This window comes from Strix aluco, chromosome 4 (assembly GCF_031877795.1).
Source record: "Strix aluco isolate bStrAlu1 chromosome 4, bStrAlu1.hap1, whole genome shotgun sequence".
In the NCBI taxonomy this organism is placed as follows: Eukaryota; Metazoa; Chordata; class Aves; order Strigiformes; family Strigidae; genus Strix; species Strix aluco.
This window is the reverse complement of record NC_133934.1, coordinates 93,083,065-93,109,140: the sequence shown is the minus strand read 5'-3', so window position 1 is coordinate 93,109,140 and position 26,076 is coordinate 93,083,065. Positions and strand designations below refer to the sequence as shown.

At 41.4% G+C, this 26,076-nt stretch overlaps 1 protein-coding gene and 1 pseudogene across 1 annotated transcript; both read right to left on the bottom strand.

The window, feature by feature from the left end:
* Positions 1 to 2,190: 2,190 nt before the first annotated feature.
* Positions 2,191 to 8,434, bottom strand: LOC141923338 (disintegrin and metalloproteinase domain-containing protein 20-like; annotated as a pseudogene).
* Positions 8,435 to 11,028: 2,594 nt separating this feature from the next.
* Positions 11,029 to 23,352, bottom strand: MED6 (mediator complex subunit 6). The gene is made up of 8 exons (XM_074824322.1): positions 23,277 to 23,352; positions 19,223 to 19,382; positions 18,101 to 18,192; positions 14,762 to 14,844; positions 13,951 to 14,059; positions 13,373 to 13,488; positions 12,577 to 12,604; positions 11,029 to 11,985 (listed from the first exon to the last, which is right to left on the bottom strand). Exons 1-8 carry the CDS (start codon positions 23,296 to 23,298, stop codon positions 11,855 to 11,857), a joined length of 741 nt encoding a protein of 246 aa, XP_074680423.1. The 5' UTR covers positions 23,299 to 23,352; the 3' UTR covers positions 11,029 to 11,854.
* Between the last annotated feature and the right edge of the window lie 2,724 nt (positions 23,353 to 26,076).

The following is a 26,076-nucleotide window of genomic DNA, read 5'->3' as shown; positions in this document are numbered from 1 at the left end:
CAGGGAACTCTTGAAGTGGTAGATTATTGGGAAAAAGCAAGGCAAAAATTTATCCCTATTTCCTTATTAAACTACCCTTATCTTTTTCAGCACATGCTGCAAGTGTGGCAATACAGATAATGACAACTGGGAACAGTGACCAGGGCCTGGTGCAATTTAATCACCTAACTGCTTGGCACTACTGGGACAGCCACATCTACTCATTGCAGGAACTTTTCTGATGAAAATGAGGACAGAGTGCTCTGGTCTTCAGTGTTACACTACCAATCTGTCTGTCTGGTACTGCAGTACAGATAAATATTTTTGACTGCATTCATTCAAAGATTATCTGCACTTTTGGATTCCTCAATTTAACAGGGAGAGGCAGCCTGGGTGCTGGATCTCTGGATTAGAGGAAGAGTGTGCCACAGGCCTTAATGCTTAGTTCTAACACTCAGTTTAGCACAACTGTCTCAGAGGTGGGAGACAGGCATTCAGGGCCCAATTACACCTTCCATGATGAGCAAAGTCTATCACAGGAGGATTTCTTAAACCATTAAGCACAGCATTCAGTTTCCCACCTGTTTCAATCCAGTTCCCACAGTTACATTGTCCTGGATATCTATACTTACTTTTTGCCAATGATTAAGAAGACTGGAAAGCAGAATTTGCACAATGGCCATCAATTATTTTTCCTCCAAACTCAGGTTCTGCTAATACAGTACTTGGCAAACTCCTTGAAGATGCATACTGTTCCTTAGCAGCAGCTTTAATGTATTTTAGAGATGACAGTCTTGGCTTAGAACAAAAACAATCTCAGATCAAGATAAAATTGAAAAACCCCTCTTAATATTGCAGTTAAAAGTCTTGTTAAGCCAAGACAAGATTTCAAACAAGAAACATGGGTAAATCATTGTTGTCACTTACTCCTAGGCAGCTCCACCCACCACCTCTGGCCTGCCACATGCTAACAGGTACCTAAGACTTAACACCTTGCTGCACCGGCACAGACCATTTCATGTGTCTTCATAGTCAGACACTTCCCTCCAGCACCATTTCACATACTAGACTGACCCACATCTCTTCGGAGATGGTGCAGCAGCGTTTGCAGGCTGCCTTTTCCATATACAAGTGACTTACACATTAGCGAAGTTCTCACATCCATTTAAAACATTAAAAAAGGCAATTAAAACTAGGAGGAAAAAAAAGGGGGCTAGCCAGAAAGATTAGGACTTGCACCTTCACACCACAGCAGAGTAGTGGGACATTTCTCAAACCACCAAAAATACCTAGTTATTCGTTGCTATGGTGAAATGAGAAACAACAATCTTTTCAAGGCAAAAAACCTTACTGAGGGAGCTCACACATTTTATAAAAACATAGACTAGGTTTGTTGGGATGCATGTTTGTCTTGCTCATATGGCCTAAGCAGAAATAGAAGAAAAGCATACAGAAATACTCCTGTGCAAAGCTTGCTGAAAGCTTCCTCCCAATTAACAGTCATGTGTTTTTAGATCAATCCTTAAGCACAGAGAAAAATGGAAAGTACAGCATTTTATTGCTTTGTCTCATCCAAAGTTACATTTGTAAGTAAGCTTTCTAGCCTAAATTGTGCTTTCATTTACACCTCTGTCTCTTCAGTATGCAGGTCTGTAAATAAGAACTCGTGAAGTGTTTCTCCAGCCTCAGGGTCTTGGCAATTTATGGTACACTATCCATCAACAACAGCAGGCCATCACGGTGGCAGCCTGAGACTTCTGCCACTGATTTTTATTTTGCTTTTTAAATACATAAACAAGTCTGCCAGTACTTACCAGTTGTGCATAGCTAATTGGAAGGTGCTGCGTGTGGTGCTTGTGTCAGTTTTTAGCTCCATTTTTCACCTCATTCACATTCCCTATCACATATCCCTTGCTTCTCACACTTGAATTAAGATTGTTATTTCTGAGAAAAAAAACACAACTCTTCCCCACCACCACCAAAAAAAAGGTCTCTGGTTATAAGGAATATATTTGGGGTGTTAGTCAAGGGGCAGTTATCTTGTCTTGATAAAAACGCAGAATTAAGTTTTCTTCATCTAATGAAAACCAGCCATGTTGTATCAAGACAATAAGCGTAGCCTGCTGAACAAACAATGTGTTACCTCATTTCCCTAGACAAATACAGATAACAATTTAAGGACCCATTTGCTTTAGACAAAAAGGCATGAAGAACCGTGAATGACATCCCTTGTACTTCACATCCAATCATAATGAAACCAGCCCTTTTTGAATGCAGAACACAATCATTTTTAAAAAAACTAAACAAACATACATGAAAATGTGTATTCTAACAAGAATAAATGTCATACTTGGGAGGCAGCAAGAGTTGACCATCATCATTTAGGAAGAGTGACCAACATCTTTTCTTCCCAAATGTTGCAAGTGTTGAGGTACTTATCCTACCTTTATAGAATGTTTCCTAAAAATGTGGTCTTTGCTTTCCAAATACAGATAATTCTTTTGGTAGCAGACAAGTGTATTACAGCCCTTAATCGAGAAACATTGGTCCTTTAAAAAAAAAGTTTTCACCGTAAATCTGCACTAGACTCCTCTTTACGCTGATCTGGTTGAAAGACCTAGTCACTGCTATAATATAAATAATAAAAGTTATTGAATGGTATTTCCACATCCCTTGTATTTTATCATAAGTTAGACACATTTTATCTCATGTTAAAAAATGAAAAATGCAGTGCTGCTGTGTGGCACTCCATAGAGCTGCAAGGACACATTCAGTAATAGCTTAAGCAGCAATCACATAGTAAGCCAAGAGAAACCCCCTGCGATAGTTAGATAAAACTTCTATCAAATATTGCAAGAATTCGAGGGGGACGGGACGACATGACACAGTTGCACAATAGTTCCAAATATTTTAGAAATTCAGTGAACTAGTGCAACCTCACAGACAGCTCCTCTTAGCGACAATAAAATACACTGCACTCCTCAGAAGAGCTCAGCAGTCAAGGTACTGGAAAGTTTCCAGAAAAGAAGGACAATTTGTTCTTCTGAAATGTCAGGTTTGGTGTCACTACACTTTTGACGTACATCTTATGGTTCAGACATGTAATGCTTTCTGGCGTGATCTGGGTAATACTTCTCTACTGTCTCACAAAACAAGGACTCTGTTCCCTGGGATCTGAAGGGCTACTCCCTAGAAACAGCTGGAAGGGCTTATGCCACAAACACCTGCATCTCACTGCAATACCTGTTTCTTGCTGCTTGTGTGTCACAGATGTGCGTTAAATGGAGACTGCAAGAGCAATTTTTTCTCTGGTTATTAATGACTAACAGAAGCAAGATGTTCACTTACCATCCTTCTCCCTGAACTGGGGAAAACATTAGATGAAGGAGTAAATTGGAGCAAACAATTTATCTGCACCTGTTTTAAGTAGTTTACATGTGTAAACTGTTGCTATGAAGCATAAGCACCATACCTACAGTTTACCTAACTACTTCAGTTTAAGAGCTCAAGGTGCAAAGAACAGCATGCCGTATTGCCTGCATTTATTAACTTAAAATAAACAAAGATAACATTTACTCTGCATTTAATGATATCACATGAGATTAGAACTATTCAGAACATGTTGAATTATTTTGATGAGTTATCAGCAGGCTCTACTCCAAGGAGATTTCCCCAGGAGCATCCAAAGTTACTGCTTGTTGGTCTTCGGCGAGTGCTTTGTGGTGGATTTTGACTCACTAGCAGGTGTTCTCCTTTAGGAATTGCTGGCACCTCCAGTATTTGAAACAACCACTATTATCTTCTGTGGAACTGGGCCTTTTTCCTCCTAAGCCATCCCACTATTTCACATTTACAAAATATGATACGGGTTACTCCAAAGATACACAGAAGGAGAAGACTAAGTGGTGCTACTCCTATTTTTGCTCTCCAAAAAATCTCCCTGGCTGGAGGGGCTCCACTGTCAATGCTACCTCCAAATCCTTCCCATTCACAATATGGAGGAGCCCAGCCATACCTGCAGTGACAGTTCTTATGATTGTTACACACTCCTCTGCCCTGACACTTTGTCACATTACAGTCATAGTTCAGCAGTGAGATGCTGGTACATGTCCTGTTGATACAAAGCTTATCACTACCACATGGCATGCCGTCTGCCACAGCTCCCACATCAGCTATTGGTATCCCTACATGATAGTCGAGACCCCAAGACTTTTTATCTCCAACAAGGGTTTGGACTAGCGTTATGTGGTTCTGCAAGGCAGGCAATTTGTGTATGTTCTCACACTGGATCCTACCACACAAGATATCCTCAGTCCTGCATTTTGTATAATGGATATTGTTATGAATACCACAATTCCTAAACCAGTCACCTCGAGTATTCACTGCTTTGAAGCAGTCTAAAGGAGCGACCCTGGCTTGTTTGCCAGAGATGCTGGCACTGTTTAGCATGGGAAGAACATTTTCCTCAATAGCAATAACCACTATCTTTGCAAGGGGCTCTATCTTGTACATACATGTCTGGTGGGCACCAGGGGGAAGTCCCGTTGCAATACTCTGGCAGGTCACAGTCACCAGTACTTGCTCTGCAGAGTGTTCCTGCTGGAAGGACCTGGCAGCTCTTGCAGCATTTTCCAGAAGCACAGACCGAACCTGCAGTAAACGTACAGTTCGGGTGACAACAAGGATCCTTTCTGCAGTTTGATTCTGAACCACAGTCACACTGCCCTCCACTTTCTACTATCTTATTCCCACAGTATCCATGCTTCATGGTGTAGAAAGTGCCAGGTGCTGGTGGTTGACAAATGCAGCCAGCGCCACGTCCAAGCAGGTCAAAATAGCCTTTGTAACTGCAGTTATTGAACACATCAGTGTCAATATCACTTTCGTACATGACGCATTTCTTTCATCTACATTTACAGCCCTGTTCATCATGGCGCATCCCAAGAGTATGGTCCAGCTCGTGGACAAATGTGATAATGAATGAGGACAGCTTCCTTATCAGTGAAGGAAACAACTGCTGATGACCACTGGTTATTACACATGGACCCCAGAAACACCAATCCCAGGCTCCTTCCAAAGCACTGAAATGCAAATAAATGAGCAGTGTCATGGCACATCTGTGGAGACAGGTCTGTCCTCTGCTATTTGTTAAAGTAATCAAGTGCCTTGTTGGCAGAGTTAGTAATGTTTATAAGGTTGCTTTTGGCGCAGATCTCCAGTCCCACAAGAAACAGCTGAACAGAAAACTGTTCGTACAGAGAGTCCCCAATGTTGATGATTTCTATGACTTGCGTCAAGACTTCTGATTCAGTCCTGCCCAACTTCACGAACCGCACGTTGTCCATGACCACTACCATCTTCACATACCTGACGTGGGTCCACCAGTCCTTCAGCATCTCCTCCTCCTCCACCCAGGGGACCTTGAGCCACAGCAGCAAAGCCTTTTGGTGCTGCAGCTCCTCCAGGGTCAGCCCACAGGTGGGGCCCACGGGGCTGTTGGCCTACTCCATGCGGTAGAGGATGTGCCAGAAGGCCGGATCGTCAGGGATGGGCTCGATCTCGTAGGTGACATCCTCCACCCAGAGCACACCATGGAGGCCGCTGCTGCAGGTACTGAGGGCCACCAGGGAGCCAGGGCTCCCCTGCACCTCGCCCTGGTAGAGGCAGTTGTCCTGCACAAAGGGGTGCTGCTCCCAGTGGGCCCCATCCTTGCCGTAGGTGACCAGGGTGAAGGGGCTGGAGACCAGGCCCCACCTGGGCCGCAGATGTGGCACTCACAGCTGCCCCGCTACCTCCAGCCAGTAGGACACTGCCAGGGGGCTGGTGTCAGCACAGGGGCTCAACTGCTGTGGCACCGTCACCCATGTGGCAGTGACACACAGCTCCCCACATGGGTCCCCTGGAGCAGCAGGGCACCCCGCCAGGCCCAGCAGCATCAGCAGCCCCAGCAGTGCCCCCATCACCGCTGTGTGAGGGGATGGAGCCTGGAAGGGCCCTGCCAGGGGGGAACCACCCCGAGGCCTCCAACTGCCCCTTGGCGGGGAGGGCTGCAGCTGGGTAGGAGCGGCAGCATCGCCACCACCTTTGCCTTCCCCCAGAGAAATGGCACCCTGCTGCCTGCAGGTATATCTCAGAGGGCTGCAAGGGCACCTCGAGATATCGAGCCCCTGCTCTTTGTGCATGGCTCTTGTGGAGAGGAACAAATAAATTAGCCTACCACAAGCACTTCCCAGCTTTTTATAATCTTCATTTTCAAATTAATGGGTGTTTCTCCTGAGCAGACATAGCACAGAGGAGCCCCAGCTCAGCTTCACAGTCCTTGTCACAGATGTTTGTGTTGAGCAAAAGGATCGTCTGGTTAGGCCACAAGGGGGAAAATCTGTTTTAATAGCTCAAACGCTGGCTTTTGCTTTGTTCACTATTTTATTAAAGGATAATTTGTGAGTGGAGATCAGACTATTTTAAAAGAATATTTGGAAAAGCTCAGGGTCTGTCACGAAAAAGTACAGAAATACTAGTCCTAGTAACCAGCTAGGAGACACAGCACTCCTTGGTGCCATTTCATAGCATGTGCCTTACTACAGTAACTACAGCTACACACACACCTCCCAAGAAAAAAGGTAGAACCAGAGAGAAATTCAGTTCCACTACGTTCAATAATACAAAGGCAATCTAATAGCACCAAGTATAAAAGCATAAAGCCTGTTTACACCACAGCTGCTACACACCTACTGCAATGTGCCTTAATTACAGACATCACCGATGCAACAGCCATTTTCCCACATCATGGCATTTCTAAAGGTGTGTGCTTGCACTGGGAAGAGACAGCTTACCAGTACATCTTGGCTGCCATCCCTGTTTTAGAGAACAGCTCCACCAAGACACAACTATAAGACAGTGATCTGGATTGTGGTAAGACAGGATGTCCTGCGCAGCACAGCTATGCACACTGGATTTTTTGGCACACAGTGCTGGGATTTAACACAGCCACAGCTGTTATTTTTTGGGAACTCTTCAAAACTTTCTTTTCAGCACTGAAAACATGTCTAGGATGAAGTTCAACCTGCTATGGCCCTTATCTTTCTCAGCTGCAGGAGGTGCATCCTCCCACCACGCCATCTCTATCTCAGGGATCCTGCCTTTCGGCACCAACTTCTGGGTGCTGATCATCACCCTGGCATGGACAGCAATACCTAACAATTCAAACTGCCCGAGACAGACACTGCCCCTCAGGAGGCTCAACAGGGAGAGGAGCAGCTGGCAGGGTGCTCAGAGCCTCCCTCTGCTGCCTCACACCCCAGGGACCGGAGCGGGCACATGGCAGGCCTAACCAACAGGCGTGGAGGTTGCCAACAGTTGTCCAAAGGGGCTTCAGATTCTGTGAACTGGCACCTTGCTCATTCACTGCAGGTGTGGCCAGCATTAGTAGCAAACAGTAATACAGTAATAAATATTATTACAAATAATAAATAACTTGTAATACAGTACCTCAAATTAAAGAAATAAAAACAGAACACCTGCTTCTATTAGGATCTTTCTAGATATCCAGGTAGAAAGATCCTTCTAGATATCCATAATTATATATTGTTTGAAATTTATTACTGCTTTACCTAAAAGTGAACAAAGTTGTGACCTGTTAGCCTTAGATTTATTTTCTTATTAGTTTGAATTTTAAAATTACAGAAACTATTTTCTGTTAAGTCTTTTATGTACAGTTAGTTGTTGAATAATTGTCCCATTTTTCAATTATCAGTTTTGCATTTCAAGGCTGTGAACTACGTCAGATTATGTCTTTTGCAATAAATATAACACATACCACAATAACTATAATAAAAATCCTGTTACATAATGTTTGTGTGCAGTGTCTGTAGAGCTATTTTTAAATGCATACTTCTGCTGTGTGATCACTCCTTAAATTATAGAAAGGCCCTACTAAATCGCTCTGCCAGCTTGCTAGAGACATGTCTTACCTCACCCCAGAAGTTGCCTACTACTTTCTCTTTTACCATAAACATAATTATATACTTAGGATTAGAAAGTACTCTGGTTCCATTGAACTCATTGCAAGTTATTCTTAGAGGGAAGCATCAACATAAGTTTGCAACACTGCGTTGAGCACCTAAGCAAGCCCTTCACCACTGAGGTTACATAAAAAGGGATGACACTGTTGTGTTCAGGTTACCTGTACTCTGATTAGGTAAAGATCAAAGGGGATGGAAGGAAAGATTCCCATTATATGACAATGAACAGGTTGGAAGAGAAAATGACCACCTTACAGTAGAGCAGGGAAAAAATATCACAGTAATCTGTAGCTACTTCAACTGCAGAAACATTTGTTTGGCAGGTGTAACTGGCTTTCTCACGATTCATCAGTGTTCTTCACATTTTTTTCAATCTTGTAGCCCCCTAAAATTTCCAGTAAAGGTGAAAGCTCCTATGGAATTGAATCCTACCAGCAAGAGGTTTACTTTTCTCACTTACCTTCTGTAGAGTCTTTAGGAACAGGTCACAAAACCCCAGCAGCCTTGTTGACCACAGGTTGAAATCCACTGTCCTGGCAGAAAGAAATGAAGCCTTCTGATTGTTGAGAGATCAATAGCACATCATAACTCATCCCACTGGGAAAATTTCTCCCCACCCATCCATCCAACCATCCATGATGTACATTAGGCTACAGAAGGACACTTGTCACATAAGTGACCGTTTGTTTGTTCTGCGCATGATTACAGGACCAAAGCAACACTTTATCAAAAATTCACCTTCCTCTCCAAGAAAAAATAAAAACCGTCTTGAAGCCTGAATGCCTAGTTATCATCATTTGCTTTGCCATTAAAAAAAATATCAAAAAAACCCTGAAAGAGTGTATCACATCAGCTTCTGTTCAGAAGCCATCTGCTGGTTCAGTGAAGCCACAGCCTATTTGTGTAACACATCTTCACCATTTTTCTCACAGGGAACCTCCATGTCTCAAAATAAAGCTAATCTCTCCTATTCGCCTTGGCCCTCCTATTGCCTATACTTTTCTAACCTTGCTCCAAGTGCAGCTTGCTTTGTCAAACAACATGTACGGACTCTCCAAACGGCATCCTTCTTTGCTAGGAAAAGGTTACTGAAATACGAATTATGGGGGCAGAGCAGCAAACAGGAACAGGCGAGAATAACACATGTAGCCTGGTCAGATCTTAACTTCATGAAAAGTTGAAAAAGGCAGTATTTCTGCTTCATCTGAGACACCATTAGCTTTACACAGTGAATCGAGGTAGCTAGACTGCCCCTCTTCCTACAGTGTGGCTGGATTTTTGCTCAGATATGTATATAGACAAACATATATACACGTGTACGCGTATCTGTTCACGTGTATACACACATTTATAGGTACTTTCAGGCTCTCAGAAGAATGTTTTTATTAAGAGTTACAGGTCATTTTTAGCTTCTGCTACCCCGTGATTTAGGACAAGAAAAGCTCTTTTGAAGTCTAAATGGTTATTAGCTAAGAGCAAAAAGTAGAGATAGCTCTCCTGTACAAGCAAATCTCTCCTTTATGCAAAACTAAGTGACGCACAAGGGCAAATTTCAGATGAAAGGGAACAAGCAAGCAGTTCTATAAGCTTTACAAATAGTGAAGGTCCTCTGAAGGACTTTGGACTTCACTGCTCAGGCTCCAAACCAAGAGAACTGTATAAATACCAGAGAGAAAAGGCCTAGATTCTCATACACTGACTAGGAGGTAGCTGCTTAACAGCTTTTTGTCAGTAAATTACTTGGGGTTTAACGGTAATATCTGATAATAATGTCACTTAAGTATCAAAGCTCATTTAACTGATAAAATTATTTTAGAATATCTTGTTAGCAAGTAACAAGATCCAGAGGAAATTTCAGTCCCTCATCTCCTCATATGGCAAACCTTCAGCATTGAAGGACAGCTACTAAGAAATCAACACACTCACTGGTAACATCCCTTACTGCTTTATAATACAGTTCTCTCATGAAAGGATCACTTCCCTGAAAAGGCTTATCACATTCAAATGCATTGTTTCATGCATGGAAGCCATTTCCTATCCTCTCAATAGCCTAGATGATGGCACTTTAACTCATATGGGATCAGACCAGAAGTCCATCCTTTTTAATGCCCTCTGACATCAGCCAATACCAGACATTTCCACAGAAAGCAAAAAGGCTGTTAAGAGATGCAAATGTGAGGACAGTCTGCCCCTTCAAGCTCCACCCTCGTCTCTGAATCAGTTCAAATTCTGAGCATGGAGTATAACTGCTTTCAGAGGAATTTCTTTAATACCAGAAAGAATCAACACCCTTTTGTTCCAAGTGTATTCACACTATCTTGTAACTATTCAATGCTGAATAATTAGCTCTCTCTTGTTTTGAGCATCCCAGAATAATTGTTTTCTATATCTTCACTTGATTTATGAGCTCAGACTAACTTATTATGTACTTCTATCAACATCGGGAGAAATAGCTGTTCATACTTGACCCTTAAGTACACCAATATATGAATTTTAGGTCTGTATCTGCATCAACAGCAAATAGCTATTGGCTTATCTACATCTTTAATGTTACAGCCTTGGATTACAGGACAAAAAAATACATGGGTCTTTGTATCATTCACAAGATACCTGGTCAGAGCTGTTTATTAGTTACTGAAACAGTCTCTTATAACCTCAAATTAAATCTGACACAGCTGTCTAAGCATATCTTAAGTCTTCCTTCCTATCTACATTTTGTTTGCTATGTACAGACCTTTTTCTTGCTTACTGCAGTTTACTACAAGAAAGCAGGTAACAGTTGTGAAAAGAAAGCAAGCTATTTCAAGGATTGCTCCATTACTTCAATAAAAAAACAAAACCAAACCAATAGTCATTTCTTTGCAATGGATGACTTCTAGTTTTTCAGAAAAAGTTTGTGTAAGCAACATGCTTAAGCAGCAAAGTGTATAGCTGTCAGTGAAGCTTCTCTTCCACTGCCCTACCTCCTTAAGTCTAAAAGGCAGACGACTAAACAAAGTGATCAGATGCAGCAAGAAAGTGCTAGAAGTACAGAAGAGATGTAATTGATATATTTGAGTTACAATGAAAAAAGGAGGAATATAAACAGATTCACTGAGTGTGCAACAGCAAGACATTTTAGCTTGTTTTATGTCATCATAAATCTCTCACAGAACACTAGCTTTTATAATAAAAGACCAGCTTAGCCATTAAGTAAAATGAGTGCCCAAGAACATTTAGAGACAGAGTGGTTTGACATCTAATTACATGGATTTGAGCCTCCAGTTATCAAATCTTTTATCTGTATCCCAAGCATACTAAAGGCACAGCAATTTATAGCAGGCAGCCTAAATCCTTTAGAAGAACTTTTCTTCCTCAAAATAGCACACAATATATTCCAATATCCAAGCAAAAAAAATGTTGCCAGCACATATGGCATACTTGCTACTAACAAAGTAAGCATTTAAGAAAGGCATTCCAGCAGCCAGGAGCTTTATTTGCCAAGAATTCAGATTATTTATTTTTTCTATATAAAAGTTTTTTCTTTTTACATAGGAGACCACGACACAAGGGATGCAAGAGTCTGTAAAGATTTCGGGAGGCTGCAAAATATGTCCATGTAAAAAAAAAAAAAAAACCAACACTCTCAGAAGCCAACGTTCAAAATAAGATGAAGACTGAAAAGACCTTCTTTGAGGCAGCTCGCATCCTGACATTAACATCTGCGTGACAGGTTTCTACAGAAAAAGCTGTTACAGGGACTTCAGTCCCTGAATCATCAGTCTCAGTGGAAGAGCTTAAATACAAAGAAAGGAGAGCAATAATCTCCTGTTTCCCCGGTACTGACTAATCCAGATGAGTAACAACTTTTCCCTTCACTGGAGTCTCATCCTTTTTTCAGGTGGTCCTTTCGCACCAGCACTCTGCTGAGCATTCTTTACAGTCTCTTTTTCCTCTGGCTTGACAGCTTCAGGGGCTGGTTCTGGTTCCTTCTTGATTTGATCCACTTAAGAAGTAACAGCAAAAGAAAGTTAAACTTCCAATTTTTATTCCTAAAATACTGTTCAGAGTACTTAGAAAACATTGTCGATGTCAAAGGGGCAAAATTAATTTCAAAGGTATAAGAATAATTAAGGACTAAATTCATATCCATACAGGTAGAAAAGTGGAATAGATTGAAGAGATACAGTTCATGCTTTTTCTGTTTTGAGGTTGCTTCTGATCAACTCAAAGCCTTCAAATGCTTTCTTGAGCTTGTAGCACCATGCAAAATCACTAAGATGCTGGACTGACTAAACTGTTCCCTCATTCACCCAACTCCTGCTTTCAAAGCTCATTTCCTGCATTTGGACCTTCAGGCAATACAGTTCTATGGACAGAAAGGGCAGGAGTAGAATACAGATTTTTTTCACTTTCACTCTGGCTGCCACAGAGAACTCTTATCTAGTACTTTGCTCTTACCTAGTACTTTGCACAATCAGGCAGTGCCAGAACTCCTAACCACCTCAGTGGCAGCAGCAAGGACCTTATATGGCAACTGGAAGACTCTGCTATATAGAGCCTACATTTAAGTCTTGGGAAAATATTAGAGTTTTACCTGGGATAGGCTTTTCTCCAGGCTTTTGCTGTGAGGGAGGAAGCAAAAAAAAAAAAAAAAGAAAACAAACAACATATCAGTGGAACCAAAAGCACAGTTCTTAACCCTTCTTACTATTCATTTGGAATATAAGCCAAGCACTGAGCTATTACACATAAGAGTTGAGGGTATAAGGGATCACTAAATACACTTTAAACAAAATCCAAATCTTTTAACATCCATTTTTTCCTCTGACAACTGGAAAGCACTAAAGCAAAAAATATTCAGTTAGCTGGTCTTTCCTACATCTGAGGAGTAAACAGTTTTAAAGATGCTGTAAACATAATTTCCTTTGCTCCCAAGCAGAAGACCTGGTGGAACAAATGGCTACTAGAGACAGAGGTAATCACAACTTCACAGAATGCCAAGAATTTCCATGCTAATTAATGAGCCTCCAGAACAATGGAGTAACTAAAACAAAATAGCTGCGGTGGTTTGACTTAGTTCACAAAACAGGAAACTGGAAGCAGCAGCAAGATCTGATAGCTGACAAGAACAGACCCTCTGTGATTAGATAAGGAATTTGTATAATAAAATTCGCCCTCATAGTTTTGCCAAGGTCTTAATGACTCCTGCAATTACAAAGGGGAATCCTACACTGCAATCAGAGCCTTCCATTCCAAATTTATTATCTAATCCATGTTACCATTGCAGGAAGCACACAAAATTCCCATTCAGTTTCAGCTGTTCAAGTACTTACAGACTGCCTTAAGTTCCAACTAAGTTACAGCAATACTACGGCTTGTAAGTGTCATACCTGAACAAATCTGGGTGGAAACTTTTGTCTTAGGTCTAGAAGCAAAGCATCTACCCGTTGCCTTTGGAAAATAGAACTTGGTTCTTCTTTCTTCTTGGCTTTTGGTTTAGTTTTCTCTGCAAGTCACAGAAACGTAAGAGAAAGCTGTATTAAAAGCTCTGTTCTCTTAGCAGCTCCTTCCTGTATGACAAGTTGGTATTCATCTCTCCTCTAAACTTCATCTATATTTTCCCTTTGACATCAGGGTTGGGGTTTTTTTGTGGAAGATAGATTAAGGACAGTTCCTACCTCCTGACAAACTGGTTTCACTTCTGAAAATGTACTTTGGTCTGCAGTGGGTTGAAGAGTTGTCCACTTTGTTGACACACAGCTCACCACTTTCATCTCCCACCCATGCCTCAATGTTCACAACCACCAGCACACAAGAGTAAGATTCCTTCTACCTAATAAGGAGCATTAACTTACCCTTTCAACAGACACTTAACCTCATCTCTACACCATCACTGTGCATTGCCTCAAACTTTTCCCTACATTACCTCCCTTTTCCCAAAGTACGCAGGAGCAACTAGGAATCATACCTCGTTCTTCTTGATCTTTGAAATGCCACCAGTAGCCTTTGGATGGGTGATAGCGACAGTAGGACATAGCTTCTTCAAAAGCAGACTGAATTCCATGCACTGCAGTGAGCTTTCAGAACAAGAACATAAGCCAGTGTTCAGAATTTAAGGAGAAAATACAGTATAAATTTTTGAAAGCAGGGATTTTAAAAAAAAATAGTATTCTATATTCATTTTTGCCCTGGGAAGGGAACTTGGGACATCTAGTTTTGGACCAAGAATGTAATCACTTTTACAGGCTCTTACATGACCCTTTTTGAAATGCTTTTCTAAACTGACAAATTTGCAAAAACAGCTTACTAGAACAGAAGAAATCAAAACAAACCTGAGCATCCAATTAAAAAGAAATACCACATCAACTTTAAAAAATAAGCCTCATTTAAAGAGAAATATTACATTACCTTAACATTAACATTCCAAAGAAAGGGTCACTGAACATGTACTTAACTACTATTTCATATGTATTTGTCATGTGATTTTTATTTTGATTATTTGAACCTCATGCTGTTCCACCAGCTGGGTAGCTTCAGTTATTCTGATCCTTCATCCTTAAACAATGTATCCTACTTTTTGGACCATACTGTACTGTCCCAGGATCTTTCATTTCCATGTGGGATGCACACCATATTAACCAGTGGGGTTTGTTTTAAGTTACTGTATACTACACAAGATCTTTCCTCAGAACCGTGAGGGAGGGATTTAAACAGCCTGGGAAACAACCAAAAGTAAAAGCAGATACAACCAGTATACATCAAATGCACAGAACACTTACAACTCTGGAGTTAATGACAGATCCTAAGTCAGGTGCCTGATAAATCACTCCAGCAATAATATAGTAGTCGGCCAATGGAATAACTGTGGGGAGGAAAAAAAGAAAAAAAAAGAAAGGCAGGATCAATTTAAAGCTCTGGCTGAAGACTCTGTAGTTGTTGCTGAGTTTCAGTAGTAACAGCAGAAATTGCAATATTCATCTCATCACCAAATTTTCTCTTTTCAACCTTCTCCTTCAAGGTGCTTTATTTGCACCTTAGCCACAGACTGATAAGGGGAAAAAGAAGGTCTGCTTTACAGATAGAAAAGCATCAGCTTTAAGTCCTGTCCTACTGCAAACAAATAATTGACTTTAGAAGACTGGGGTTTTCAGAGCAACACAAGAGGAGTTAAGCGAACTGCACTGGAAGTAGCTCCACTTGCCTTTGCTACTGATAGAAACACACAACACCGTAAGATCTCATTCTTCTGGCCTCAGCTCTCTCCAACTTGTACAGCCCTCTTTGCTAGATTTCCCAGACCCAATGGCAGCTATGCATACACAGAGCATGCATTTCTAAATCAATAACATTCTGCCAAAAAAAGACTACCTTCCAAAGGCATTTGCTAAATCAGATTTGGAACCTCTACGGACCAATCAAAAATTCTTGTTTATTAGAGCTGCAGTGCAGAGGAACATCACAGTTGCCTCTGCAACACTGCCAAACATTCTTCAATGGAGAAACCATAGCAATGCTATCAGCTTCACATTCCTAAGGCTCTTACCTGGGCCCACAATTGTTCCAGTTCCTCCATCTGTATTAACACAATCTGTCTGAACCTTTTTACGACAGGACCCAATTCATCCAGTACTTGCATTTTATGAAGCTTAGACACCTGCCTAAATTAACAGACCAAGACAGCTGGGTGCATATTACAGCCAGTACTCACTTCTCAAAAGGAAGAGGATTCTTAGCATTTCCTTAGAAGAGGAGCAAGACACAGAACAGCAGCTTTACTGTCTCACAGCTCTGTACCAAAGCAGCCTACTTTCCTCAACAAGTAACTCTCCCTAATCATTGGATCTAAAGATTTTCCAAAATCACTTTAAACAGGCAAAAACTTCGCTTAAAGAATTTAATATAAATATTTTTTTAAAAAACCACACAGAAGTCATAAGACAGGGCTGTACCAGTTCTATCTGAATACTCAACACTAGCTGTGAACTTATTTTAGTTTTCCGTCCCCATTCTTGTGTCTCAAATACAATAATATTTGTACCACTGTTATCCCAAAAGCAGATTCGTGCCCGGCGTGCAATAAACCAATCTTGACACACTCAGGAGAGATACTGTAATTACTTGGGCCTGGGTGCTCACTGAACTTTTCCACAAATCAAGCACACCAACAGCAGGTTTTCGTGCTTCTTTTACACACAAAAATCAGAGGTTAGTCCTTTTCCAAACATGCCTATTAGATACTGATTAGTTAGTGATTAACATACAATTATAATACAGTTTACATAATGCTTCCACTACTATGCATGCCCAGGGGAAGGGTCTTAACCTGGGCAGGGGTCTTTTTGACCTGGGGGTGTGGTTTTCAGGATTATAATGAAGGTAGTTCACTTTCAGGACACTCAAAAGTTAGTTTCATTGCCACGTTAATTAACTGAATAGTCACTTTGCCAGGTTGTCAGATACCTCATCCTCAACACAACCCCAGACATTCTCTTTATGGTCCAGGATGTTCTGCTTATTTTCTACGGTTTGGAGATCAAAGTTTATCCTTTATGAATTTCTTATCGCTAGTCAAGGTCATCTTGACCATGCTTCAAAGTCTCACACAACCAAGGTTCAAAACCTTGTAATTGTCCCCATGTATGTGCTAACTATAGCTACTACCAGAATTATTAACCATGGCTACTAGCAAATGTGAAGTATACTGTATCACTGATAAAATGAAACACATGACTAACATTCAATCTAGGGAACTATGCGACTCAATCAAGGTACCCAGCATAAACTGTACAGTCACAATGGGAAAAATGTTATCAAACAAGTCCCAGTTAAGTTCCACCAAACACACATCTGCATTACAGCAAAAGTCTGAACACACATATTGTGGAACCCCCAACTTTACTCTTGATCTAAAAAGTGCCAAAACAGGAAATTAAGGGCTGCATGATACTTCCACCTCACCTTTTGAAAGCTAGATTCAAAACTTTTATCAAAGGAACAACTCGTAAAATCTACTGAAGAAGGAATCACATAAGTTCTTTTCCGGTACAGAACTACAATATAAAGAGGCCATTACATGATATAAGTAAATAAGAAGCCTTGATAGATAAGGCAAAGTCCTGTAGAAGACCAAAATGTATCTTCAGAGCCTAAGTCACTAAAAAAAGGTTAAGAAATAACCAGCATTAACCCTGCCTTTCTTTCCCATAAATCTTACTCTGAAATAACCTAAATTATTTTAAATATACATGCAGTAAACACAGAAGACAGTCCAATAACTATTGGAATGTGACTACTTTTTTAATTAATCATGCATGCACAAACAAATTTTAGGTTAAAAAGGAATAATGAAGCCAGCTGCACACAAATGGAAGAAAAAGCTAAGGTACTACATTTAAAACCTGCAAAGGCCATCAGTGACACTATAAGAAGGAGCAGTGCTGTTGTCACAAGATTCCCTCACCATTACAAAGTGCTCCATTCTCAGGGGTATAACCAGAACAACAAGCATTTGTGGTATCTCATGGTCATTTTTCACATGGGTCCTTGTCCTCTACTGACAAGATCCTACTCAGCAGTATAACTGATTCACAGTTGAAGGTGGAAATAGTGCAGAATGAGAGCGTGATGTGACACAAACAGAAGCATGAATGATCCTTCTCCCTAACTAATAGAAATCATGGTTCTCCAAAATAAATCAATCACATACTAACCACTTCAGATGATTAGCACAAATTAAACTAAGATCATCAGCCCCAAGCAAGGATATCATTAGCCTCACATTCAAATAAAATGAAAACTCTTGCATAGCCTAACAGATAAATACAACATGGCATGAACACTATTATCAATTTCCCATGGCAAAATATACCACACAGCAGCAGTTCCTCATTGCACTCTTCACATTTCACCACAAGATGGCAATCCCTGCCACTAGCACAGTACAGGTCACTGCTAGACAAAATATCTCCCCCCCCACCACAAAGCCTCATACCCTTTTATTTAGATTTAAGATAAAGACAGAAAAGGGGAACCAGGAGTGCTTAAACACAAATTAGGAACAGAAAAAAGCAACTAACTGATCGGCCTTCTCAGCAGTGACAAGAACTGAGTGATCTTACCTTGCGTTGGAGATTGCCTTTGCTGCTTTCGGATAATGAAGAGAATGGGCTCTTGAGCATGAAGAAGGATGTACTCCACTCCAACCATCTGGCTGAAAAAGAAGCAACCTGAATAATTATCTTCCACAAAGTAAAATCTGTAGGGTGTGAAGAGCTACCAAAGGGCCTGGCAGTAAAGGGATGAAGTTGTGATGCTTTGGAAGCTCTTCTATATAAAGTGCAATAAACAAAGGCATAGGATTTCCTGAGCTAGCTATCAAAACCTAGCTTCATATACAGAGGGAGTTACAACAACCTGACACAACATCTAAGCAGAACATGTTAGCAAACAAATAAATACCAAAAAGGTAACAATCTATCATCACAGAGATGTCATTTAAACACAGAAACAAAAGACCAGTGTATGCTGTGACCATCTGTGTATCTGATGTGAAAGCCTCTCTGCAACCACATCTGAGCACAAGTGACTTTTCCAATGAACTTTCAGCTCAGCTTGCACACTCCCTATCGATCATACTGTGGAGTCTTTAAATAGTTCTCAAACATCTCACTTGTGCTCAGTGTAGCAGATGGGGAACTGCAAAGAAAGTGAACTTGCGCATGCTGCAATCTCATTACACAACCATCTGTGATCAGTTTATTTACAACACTCACTACTTTTATTATCCATGCTAAAAAGCCAGCTCTTTGGAGGAATTATGTACTAATTATGGCACATTGCCAGTGAGATACGGAAACACAAACTATTTATGAACTCAAAGTATCCCCTAACATAAACCCTATTCACCACAGAAAAACGTTTAACTGCATTACCATTATTCAGGTTCTGCTGAGCTGGGAGGATGAGAGAAGACAGCTTTTCTAATTCAGAGAAATATCTAAAGGCTGATTTACTGGAATCTCAGAATATACATAGAATCCTTCATGCTTAACACCTCCTTGAAACGGCATAAGAGGAAATAGAAGACATCCAAATACAAAAACTGCTGAGCTCCCTGGCAAGTGATGGGACTAAAAAGCACAGAACAGGAAGCTTCCAGCATGCTTCCATTCAGCCACCAAAGCCTCTGGATGGAGGGACGAAGGACACTGCACAGGAAGCAGTTCCAAATTACAACTTACTTCAAATGGTCCAAGGTCATCCGCTGCATTTTGACGACTTCATTGTTACATGTTCGGTCATAGAATGGGTTACTTCGTTCTGAGAAATAGTCCAACACGCTCCCATTGTTTAATATTGGAATCCAGGAACTGTCAACCCAGGAAATTCCCAAGAGATTATCTGGGGAGAGAAATCTACACTGAGTACCAAAGCAGCCCAAAACACTACAAATACCTCCAAGAGTAAATTGCCACCAGATAATGATTATAGCAGGGGAAAGAGGTGGAACACAGCCTCACACAAACCAGTTCTAATTAAAAAGAGTTCAAATAATGATTGATATCCTTTAACCTTCTGCAGTTCTGTTGAAGGTACACAATAGAAATACAGACTTTTTTTGTTATTGCACTTTTCTTTCCATGACCACCAGCTGCTGGTATACCTTTATGCCTCAAGAATATGAGTAGCGTCTGTGTGCACATGTGTGTTCGATGTGTTGGGGGAGTTAATCAGCTCTGATACTGTATATAGCGTTATCATACTACACCTATTTGGTAGTATTAGATACAGCTTATTTTATGAACCACGGCATTAGCTGAGTAGAAGGACAATCCAAAGCATGGTTCCTTTTGAAAGCTAGGTCTCTGGTATGTAAATTGAATTTACTAAACTAAGTTAGAATCTGTTATGGGGCTGGGGGCAGGGCGGAGTGATACACCCCAAGCTAAATCTGAGCCTGGTCATATTTAAAACTGTTTACTTCTTATAAAAATATTTTCCAAGCTGTAAACCATGCTGCTGAAAAATAGGTAAACCACTAGAGAGATCTATTAAACCAAGAATTTTCTTTTGCTAAAGCCAATGAGTAAACTATCGAGTGAAACAAAATAGTGGCACTGGTAACATTTCTAAGATGTTCTGTTATGAAAATACATATCACTGATATCACAGCAGCTGATACTGCTATGTTTCAAAGATTATTATTTTTTAGGCAGCTGAAATCTATAACAAACAAAAAACCCAAAACAGCAGACACAAAGATGCTATCTTCGGGTGGATGTTTCCCAGTAGTCTTGAACATGAGAGTCTGTTCCCAACTCTACAATTAATCTGCCCAACTGCCTGCAGCAAATTACTTATCCACTGGCTTAGTGAATATTACAGAAATCTAACTACAGAGTACTAACAATTATACAAAAAAGCAACCTTTTTAACCAAAACATACTCTATAACCTGCAAATCATTGTATGCCAGTTAAATTCCTACAGATCTGGGGACATCTGAATGAAAATCCCTGGATTTTATTATCACACTGTAACAAAATGATGTTCCTCAAGCAGACCAAAGAAACCAGTGTCAACAATTGGTTCCACAGTCAACAAACCTACTAACGTTTAAGATCCATGAGACACCTTGAAAAGCACTCTGAAATTCATCCATTTTAAATGCTGCAGCAGCAAATAGAATTTCAAAGACAAAACAAATGAATACAGTGTTTAGAATTAAACAACATAAGTGATGAGAAGTCTCTGAAGACTGAAGAACTGAAATTCCCTTCTTGCAGGAACCATTCCCTTATGTTCACGCATTATATACATACCCAGAACTCCCACTTATCGTTCCACTGGGAATATTTTACTTCTGCGACAACTGTGCATGCTCAGGGATGACTGAATCAGTTCCAAAAATGTCAGCTCGTGTATTATTAGCAGCTTCTCTGCAGGACACTTAATAAAGTAACACTAGCTGCCCAGCAAACCAAGAAAAATGCAGTATAAATAGTCACTCATAAATCATTTTGCCTCGTTAATCTTAGAATTGCCAACCTAACTCTTTCATAGAACAGGGCGGGGGGAAGTCTAGAGGCATTCAAAGTTATTTCACATACACTACTGACTCTCCTCACTATAAAAAAGGAAATCTCAGAAACACAGCACTAAGATCCATTATTAAGCACATAAGTTATGTAGCACTGATTATCCTAAATGCCCTTCAAAACCAAAATACAAGCTTTCCTTCCCAACAAAGCCAAAATCTTAAGTGCTTGCATTCTTGTAATAATAAATTCTCATATTACATTTCAAATACAAACTTTTCTTGCTTGTATGATTAACAATAACTACATTTCTCAAGAGGAATGTCAGGCAAGCTTCATATATATATAGCTATAATGCTGTATATAGACTGATAAATGTATCTTAAAACTGAATATAAAGTTGGGCTCTAAGGCTCAGTTATCCATAGCTGCTTAGTGCCAATATGTATAATTGCCTTTATGACTAGCAAGATTATTCTCTTAAACTATTCTTGGAAAAAAGGGGAGGAAGAACAAAACCAACCATGAACCTGACATGCCTGTTATTCCAGCTAAGAAGGGAGTACTTCTGTTTATTTTGGTATGATAAAGGATGGTGTTCTGCTTCCCTGTTCCTTTCAAAACCAGGACATCTTGTTCAAAGCATTTTTGGTGGAATTTGCATCACAGATGTAAAAGTAAAGTGTTTGTGACAATACTGCCAATCTGCTGTGAATGTCAAGACAATTTGGGAGACAAGCCAGCAAACCATGACAAAAAATATAAGAGAGCAATTCACACAATGTGCTGTAACTGGCCTTGCCGGCTGGACAGCCCAACACTAGGCTTTGACAATCTGAGCAGAACAGAAAAATAGTTTGTTAGCTTAAAAACAGAAGTATGCCTCAAAATCTACTCAATGTATTGAACCATATTAAATAAAAGACTTTGAGGGAGCTTAAATGATCTGGATTAAAACAGAAGGTTCTCACACCAGCTAATAACTTAATACAGCATTCCTCCCTTAATTGTTCACGTAGCTCCTTGCTGCAATTTGAAACAAGGCAGTCAGAAAAGCAAACGGGACTACATATATCATTATGTAAGGCTGAAATAAAAAAAGGAGAAAACCTCTGTGGCATTATCAAAATTAAACCCTCACAAGCTTTCCCTAAATATCTGCTCTTGGTCATGCTCTGTGACTCCACCACACAGGCTTTTGGTGTGATTCCATTCAGACACCCTTATAGAGAAAAATAATTTCCTTTCTCACACCATCCCAGCCCCCTCTTCCTCTCTCAAAGTTCAAACTCTTCACAGTAATTTAACCTGCACTTTGTTTACAATGTAAACCTTCTGTAATACTTCATTCAAATATCAGCCCTTTTTCAAAACATTCTCTCTTTTTAGTTATATGACTGAATAGTCACCCAAACCTTTTGTGTTCTCAGTTACTTCAGTTTTCTTTCTGGCTTTTCTAACACCTGGCCTGCCTTATCACATCCACCCAAAGTGCTGCTAAGATGATCAGCCTAACTCACTGCTTTGGTCTCATGCAAGTCCCACATGTGCCAGTGTTTTGCACTTTCCTCCACATCTCAGAGCTAAAACTCTCTTTTTTTACTTCCCTTGTATCACCATCTCACCCCAGGACCTCCTTATTCCACCCAAAAAGGCAGAAGCGTACCAGACGGGAGGCCTGGTTTTCCCAGGTGGCCCTCAACACACCTTCCTAGACTGCCTCACACCCAAGAAAATTGCTTTTTGGACAGTTTTTCCTCCCAGTTCCTTCTCATGACATCTATACACCAGCAACGCTACTAAACTCTCTTGCGCACAGTCTTCAAAGACGTACAAACAAACTCAGCCGCTCCGTGGCCCCTGCAAGACACTACTAAAGGAGGCGGCTCTGTTATCCTCACACCTCTGGCCACACCTCGTCGTGCAATAACTTGATCCCTCCTCGGAGCGAATACTATGAGCACAGCAACCTCCCGCCAGCCAGGACGGTGCCATTACACCAACCTCCGCCCTCAGCCGCAGCTGCCGCAGGGCAGCCAGGCCCGCCGCGCTCTGCCCCACGGAGGGAGCTCACTCCTTCGCGCTCCTCGCGGCGCCCAAACGCTCCGCGCCCGCCGGTGGAGCTCGGCCCAGGGCGGCGACGGGCAGGGCCCGCAGCTCGACACGGAGGCGGCCCCGCCAAAGCCCCGGGAAGCGCGCCCCGCCCGCCGCGACCGCTAACGGGGGGCCCCCAGCGCCCAGACGCGGCCCGGCCCTACCTCGGATGTCCACGGCCGCCATGGCCGCGCTGCGCACTTCCGCCCGCGCCCGGCCGGGGGGAGGTGGCCAGGACCGGAAGCGGGGCAGAGCGGCACCGGCAACAGAGACGGGAGACCAGAGCGGCGCCACGGCCGGCGGGGCGGGGCGGGGCGGGGCGGGGCGGGGCGGGGCCAGCCGGGGGGAAGCCCGTCCTCGGCCAGGCCTGCCGGGCTGGGGGGAGAGTGGAATTGGGGTGGGATTGGGATAGGATGGTGTAGGAAGAGGATTGGGATGGGGTGAGGTGGGGTGGGGTGGGGTGTCACAACGTCCCTTACCCCAGCACGCAGTCGCTGGCTGAGGAAACAAGTGAGAACTGAAGGGTTGTGCTGCCCCAGCCTCCCGCCACAACCCCCAGGTGAGCTGCTCTTCACCCATGAGTGATGCATAACCAGAACGATGGCATTAGTGATGAAAACTGAATGCATTTTAAAGGCTAATTATGAGCTGTTTGTTCAAAAACAGAGATACAGACGTTTTACAATCATTTCCACCTTATCTTGGCCCTCTGGTAATTGCCAGTCCCTTTCAAAGTGAAAGAGGTGTGGGCTGCAGGTTTCTGCTGAGCATCACACCCATCCTGGTCCAGTTGGCTGGGGTAGTCCTGACTTAGATTGCCGTGTGGGAATATTATGGGATGTTGGAGCTCGCACCATCATACTATACACATACACTGAAGATTAACAAGCTTTTTATCTAGACTGGCAACCACAATCTACCAATCTCCTGTACAGAGCACCCAATACCCCCGCTTCCCTCTAGGGTAACTCCATGCGCCCATCTCGCCCGAGCCTTCCTCGCTGGGAGCAGCAGGGTCTGTGAAGTGAGCCTGGAGGTTATCACCTCGCTGATGGCACATCAGGGTGGTAACTGGTGATAGAATTTCTTCCCCTTCTGTTAGAAACATGTATAGTGTGTATAAAGTACAAGAAAGGGATATTATTATTATATGAGAGCAATCAAAAAGTTAGGACAAACCAGAGCTGATGCTGCTTATTTGCTCTTTATTCAGTCCTCTTTTACCAATGCATTAGGAGACAGACTTTAATTGCATAACCACATACTCTTCTTTTTTTAACCCAGGATTCCTGTCTCGTTCAATATGTTAGAGTCACTGTATGACTTGCAGATATACTGGGTTTGTTTTCTGTGAAGGTGAGCTGCCTGAAGAACACTTGATTTACATGTTTCAGACATTGAAAGATGTCCAGGTACCAAGTGAAGGTTACAGAAAGTGACAAGATCAAATAGTTAAGGCAGAAGAATGCTGCTTTGGAGAACTGGATTCTATTCTTGCCAGTGATATAGTCATATATTATATTAATGAAGTTTTTTTCAAACTAACACTTCACAGTTGTCTAGTAAATTCAGCTCCTCATTTGTTGCAGACCAACACCAGGGATCCAATTTATAGGTGTGTTGAGCCTTTACTGCAAATAAACTTACAGTGGTCATGCTTTGTGTGTTTTATAATTCTCTCCACTCTGAGAAGTCAAGCTCTCTGAAATCTCTCTCAGTTTAAGCACCCAAAATAAGATTTTTGTAATCTCTGTGCCTCAAGGCTGTATCTCTAAAACAGGGGTGATAACAAGTCCCTCAGCTCTGAGTGGTTTATAAAAATAAATTTAATAATGTCTGCAAAACTATGATGATGCTGGGGTGGTTAGTGTCATAAGGAATTAATAATCCCCTCTTCGAAAAAGGATTTGCTTAATGTGCAAGAAATAAGTAAAAAAGATTGAACAGTGGAAGAAAACAAAGTACTGAACAGATGACCACTGTCCATCCTTAACACTGAATACAGAAGAAAGCTGTGAAAACATAGTGCTTGATAGTCTTTAATGGCACAACTACATTAAAAATAAAAGCTAACATTAATTTTTCAATTTTCTCATTTCTGAGTGCTTGTCTTTGTTACCGAGATAATATTCTGTGCAATATACTTTTCCACTGGGTAATTCACATGTGCGCAAACTGCAGATCCCCATTCATTAATTAACTGCTGCTTGTTAGCAGTTTCTACCTTTTCCAAACACATCTGTCCAGCGTTATCCGCAGCAGAGTGTTTCCAAATAATATTATGATAGGTTGCCATTCTAAAGCCAATATTTAAATATCGCTGTCATGAACAATCCTTCCAGAGAGCAGAAATGCCAACAGACAAAACAGCCACCCTTCTGGAGCATCTCTGACACCCTGTCTCATTTTATTTTTGTGCAAACCATTTCTCTTCAGTTGCAAATGGAAACTCAACCTCTATTTTAATTATTCATGTTGTCCATCTTTCCTGCTGACTCTGCACCTCTCCTCAGCAAGTATGTCTTCAGATGAATGAGGGCCTGAAAATCAAAGACTCCTGGATGGGAAATAATGGGGTTTGATGGGTTACAATAAATCTCCAATTACATAGTGAGACTAGCCAAAGCACTGCTGGAAAGAATTGTTCATCTGGTAACATCTTCACCTTCTACTGCACCATAAAAGTCTAGGGCTTTTTCACTCCGCTTCCTCTAAAGGGAGAGTCCTAACGAGTATAGCGGTTCTGTCCTTGTTAGCAGGAGGTATGGATTACAGATGGAGAGCTAATGAAAGCTATCAGGTAAAACGAGGAATTTACGCACACTGCTTTTAATGTTAAAGAAAGGCACCTTAAGCAATGAATATTTAGACATATTCATTCCATTTGTGTATTTTAAAAATGCATAAAATATGGATAGAAACTGGCACCTTTTCATGCCCTGGTATTCGGATGTTGTTTAGTGT

Coding starts and splice junctions, on each gene's coding strand:
- MED6 (XM_074824322.1), bottom strand. CDS start 23,298: ATGGCGGCCGTGGACATCCGAG. Junction 14,060..14,761: donor CTGTCATTAACTCCAGAGTT/GTAAGTGTTCTG, acceptor TTGTTCTGAAAG/CTCACTGCAGTGCATGGAAT. Junction 13,489..13,950: donor CAAAGATCAAGAAGAACGAG/GTATGATTCCTA, acceptor TGTGACTTGCAG/AGAAAACTAAACCAAAAGCC.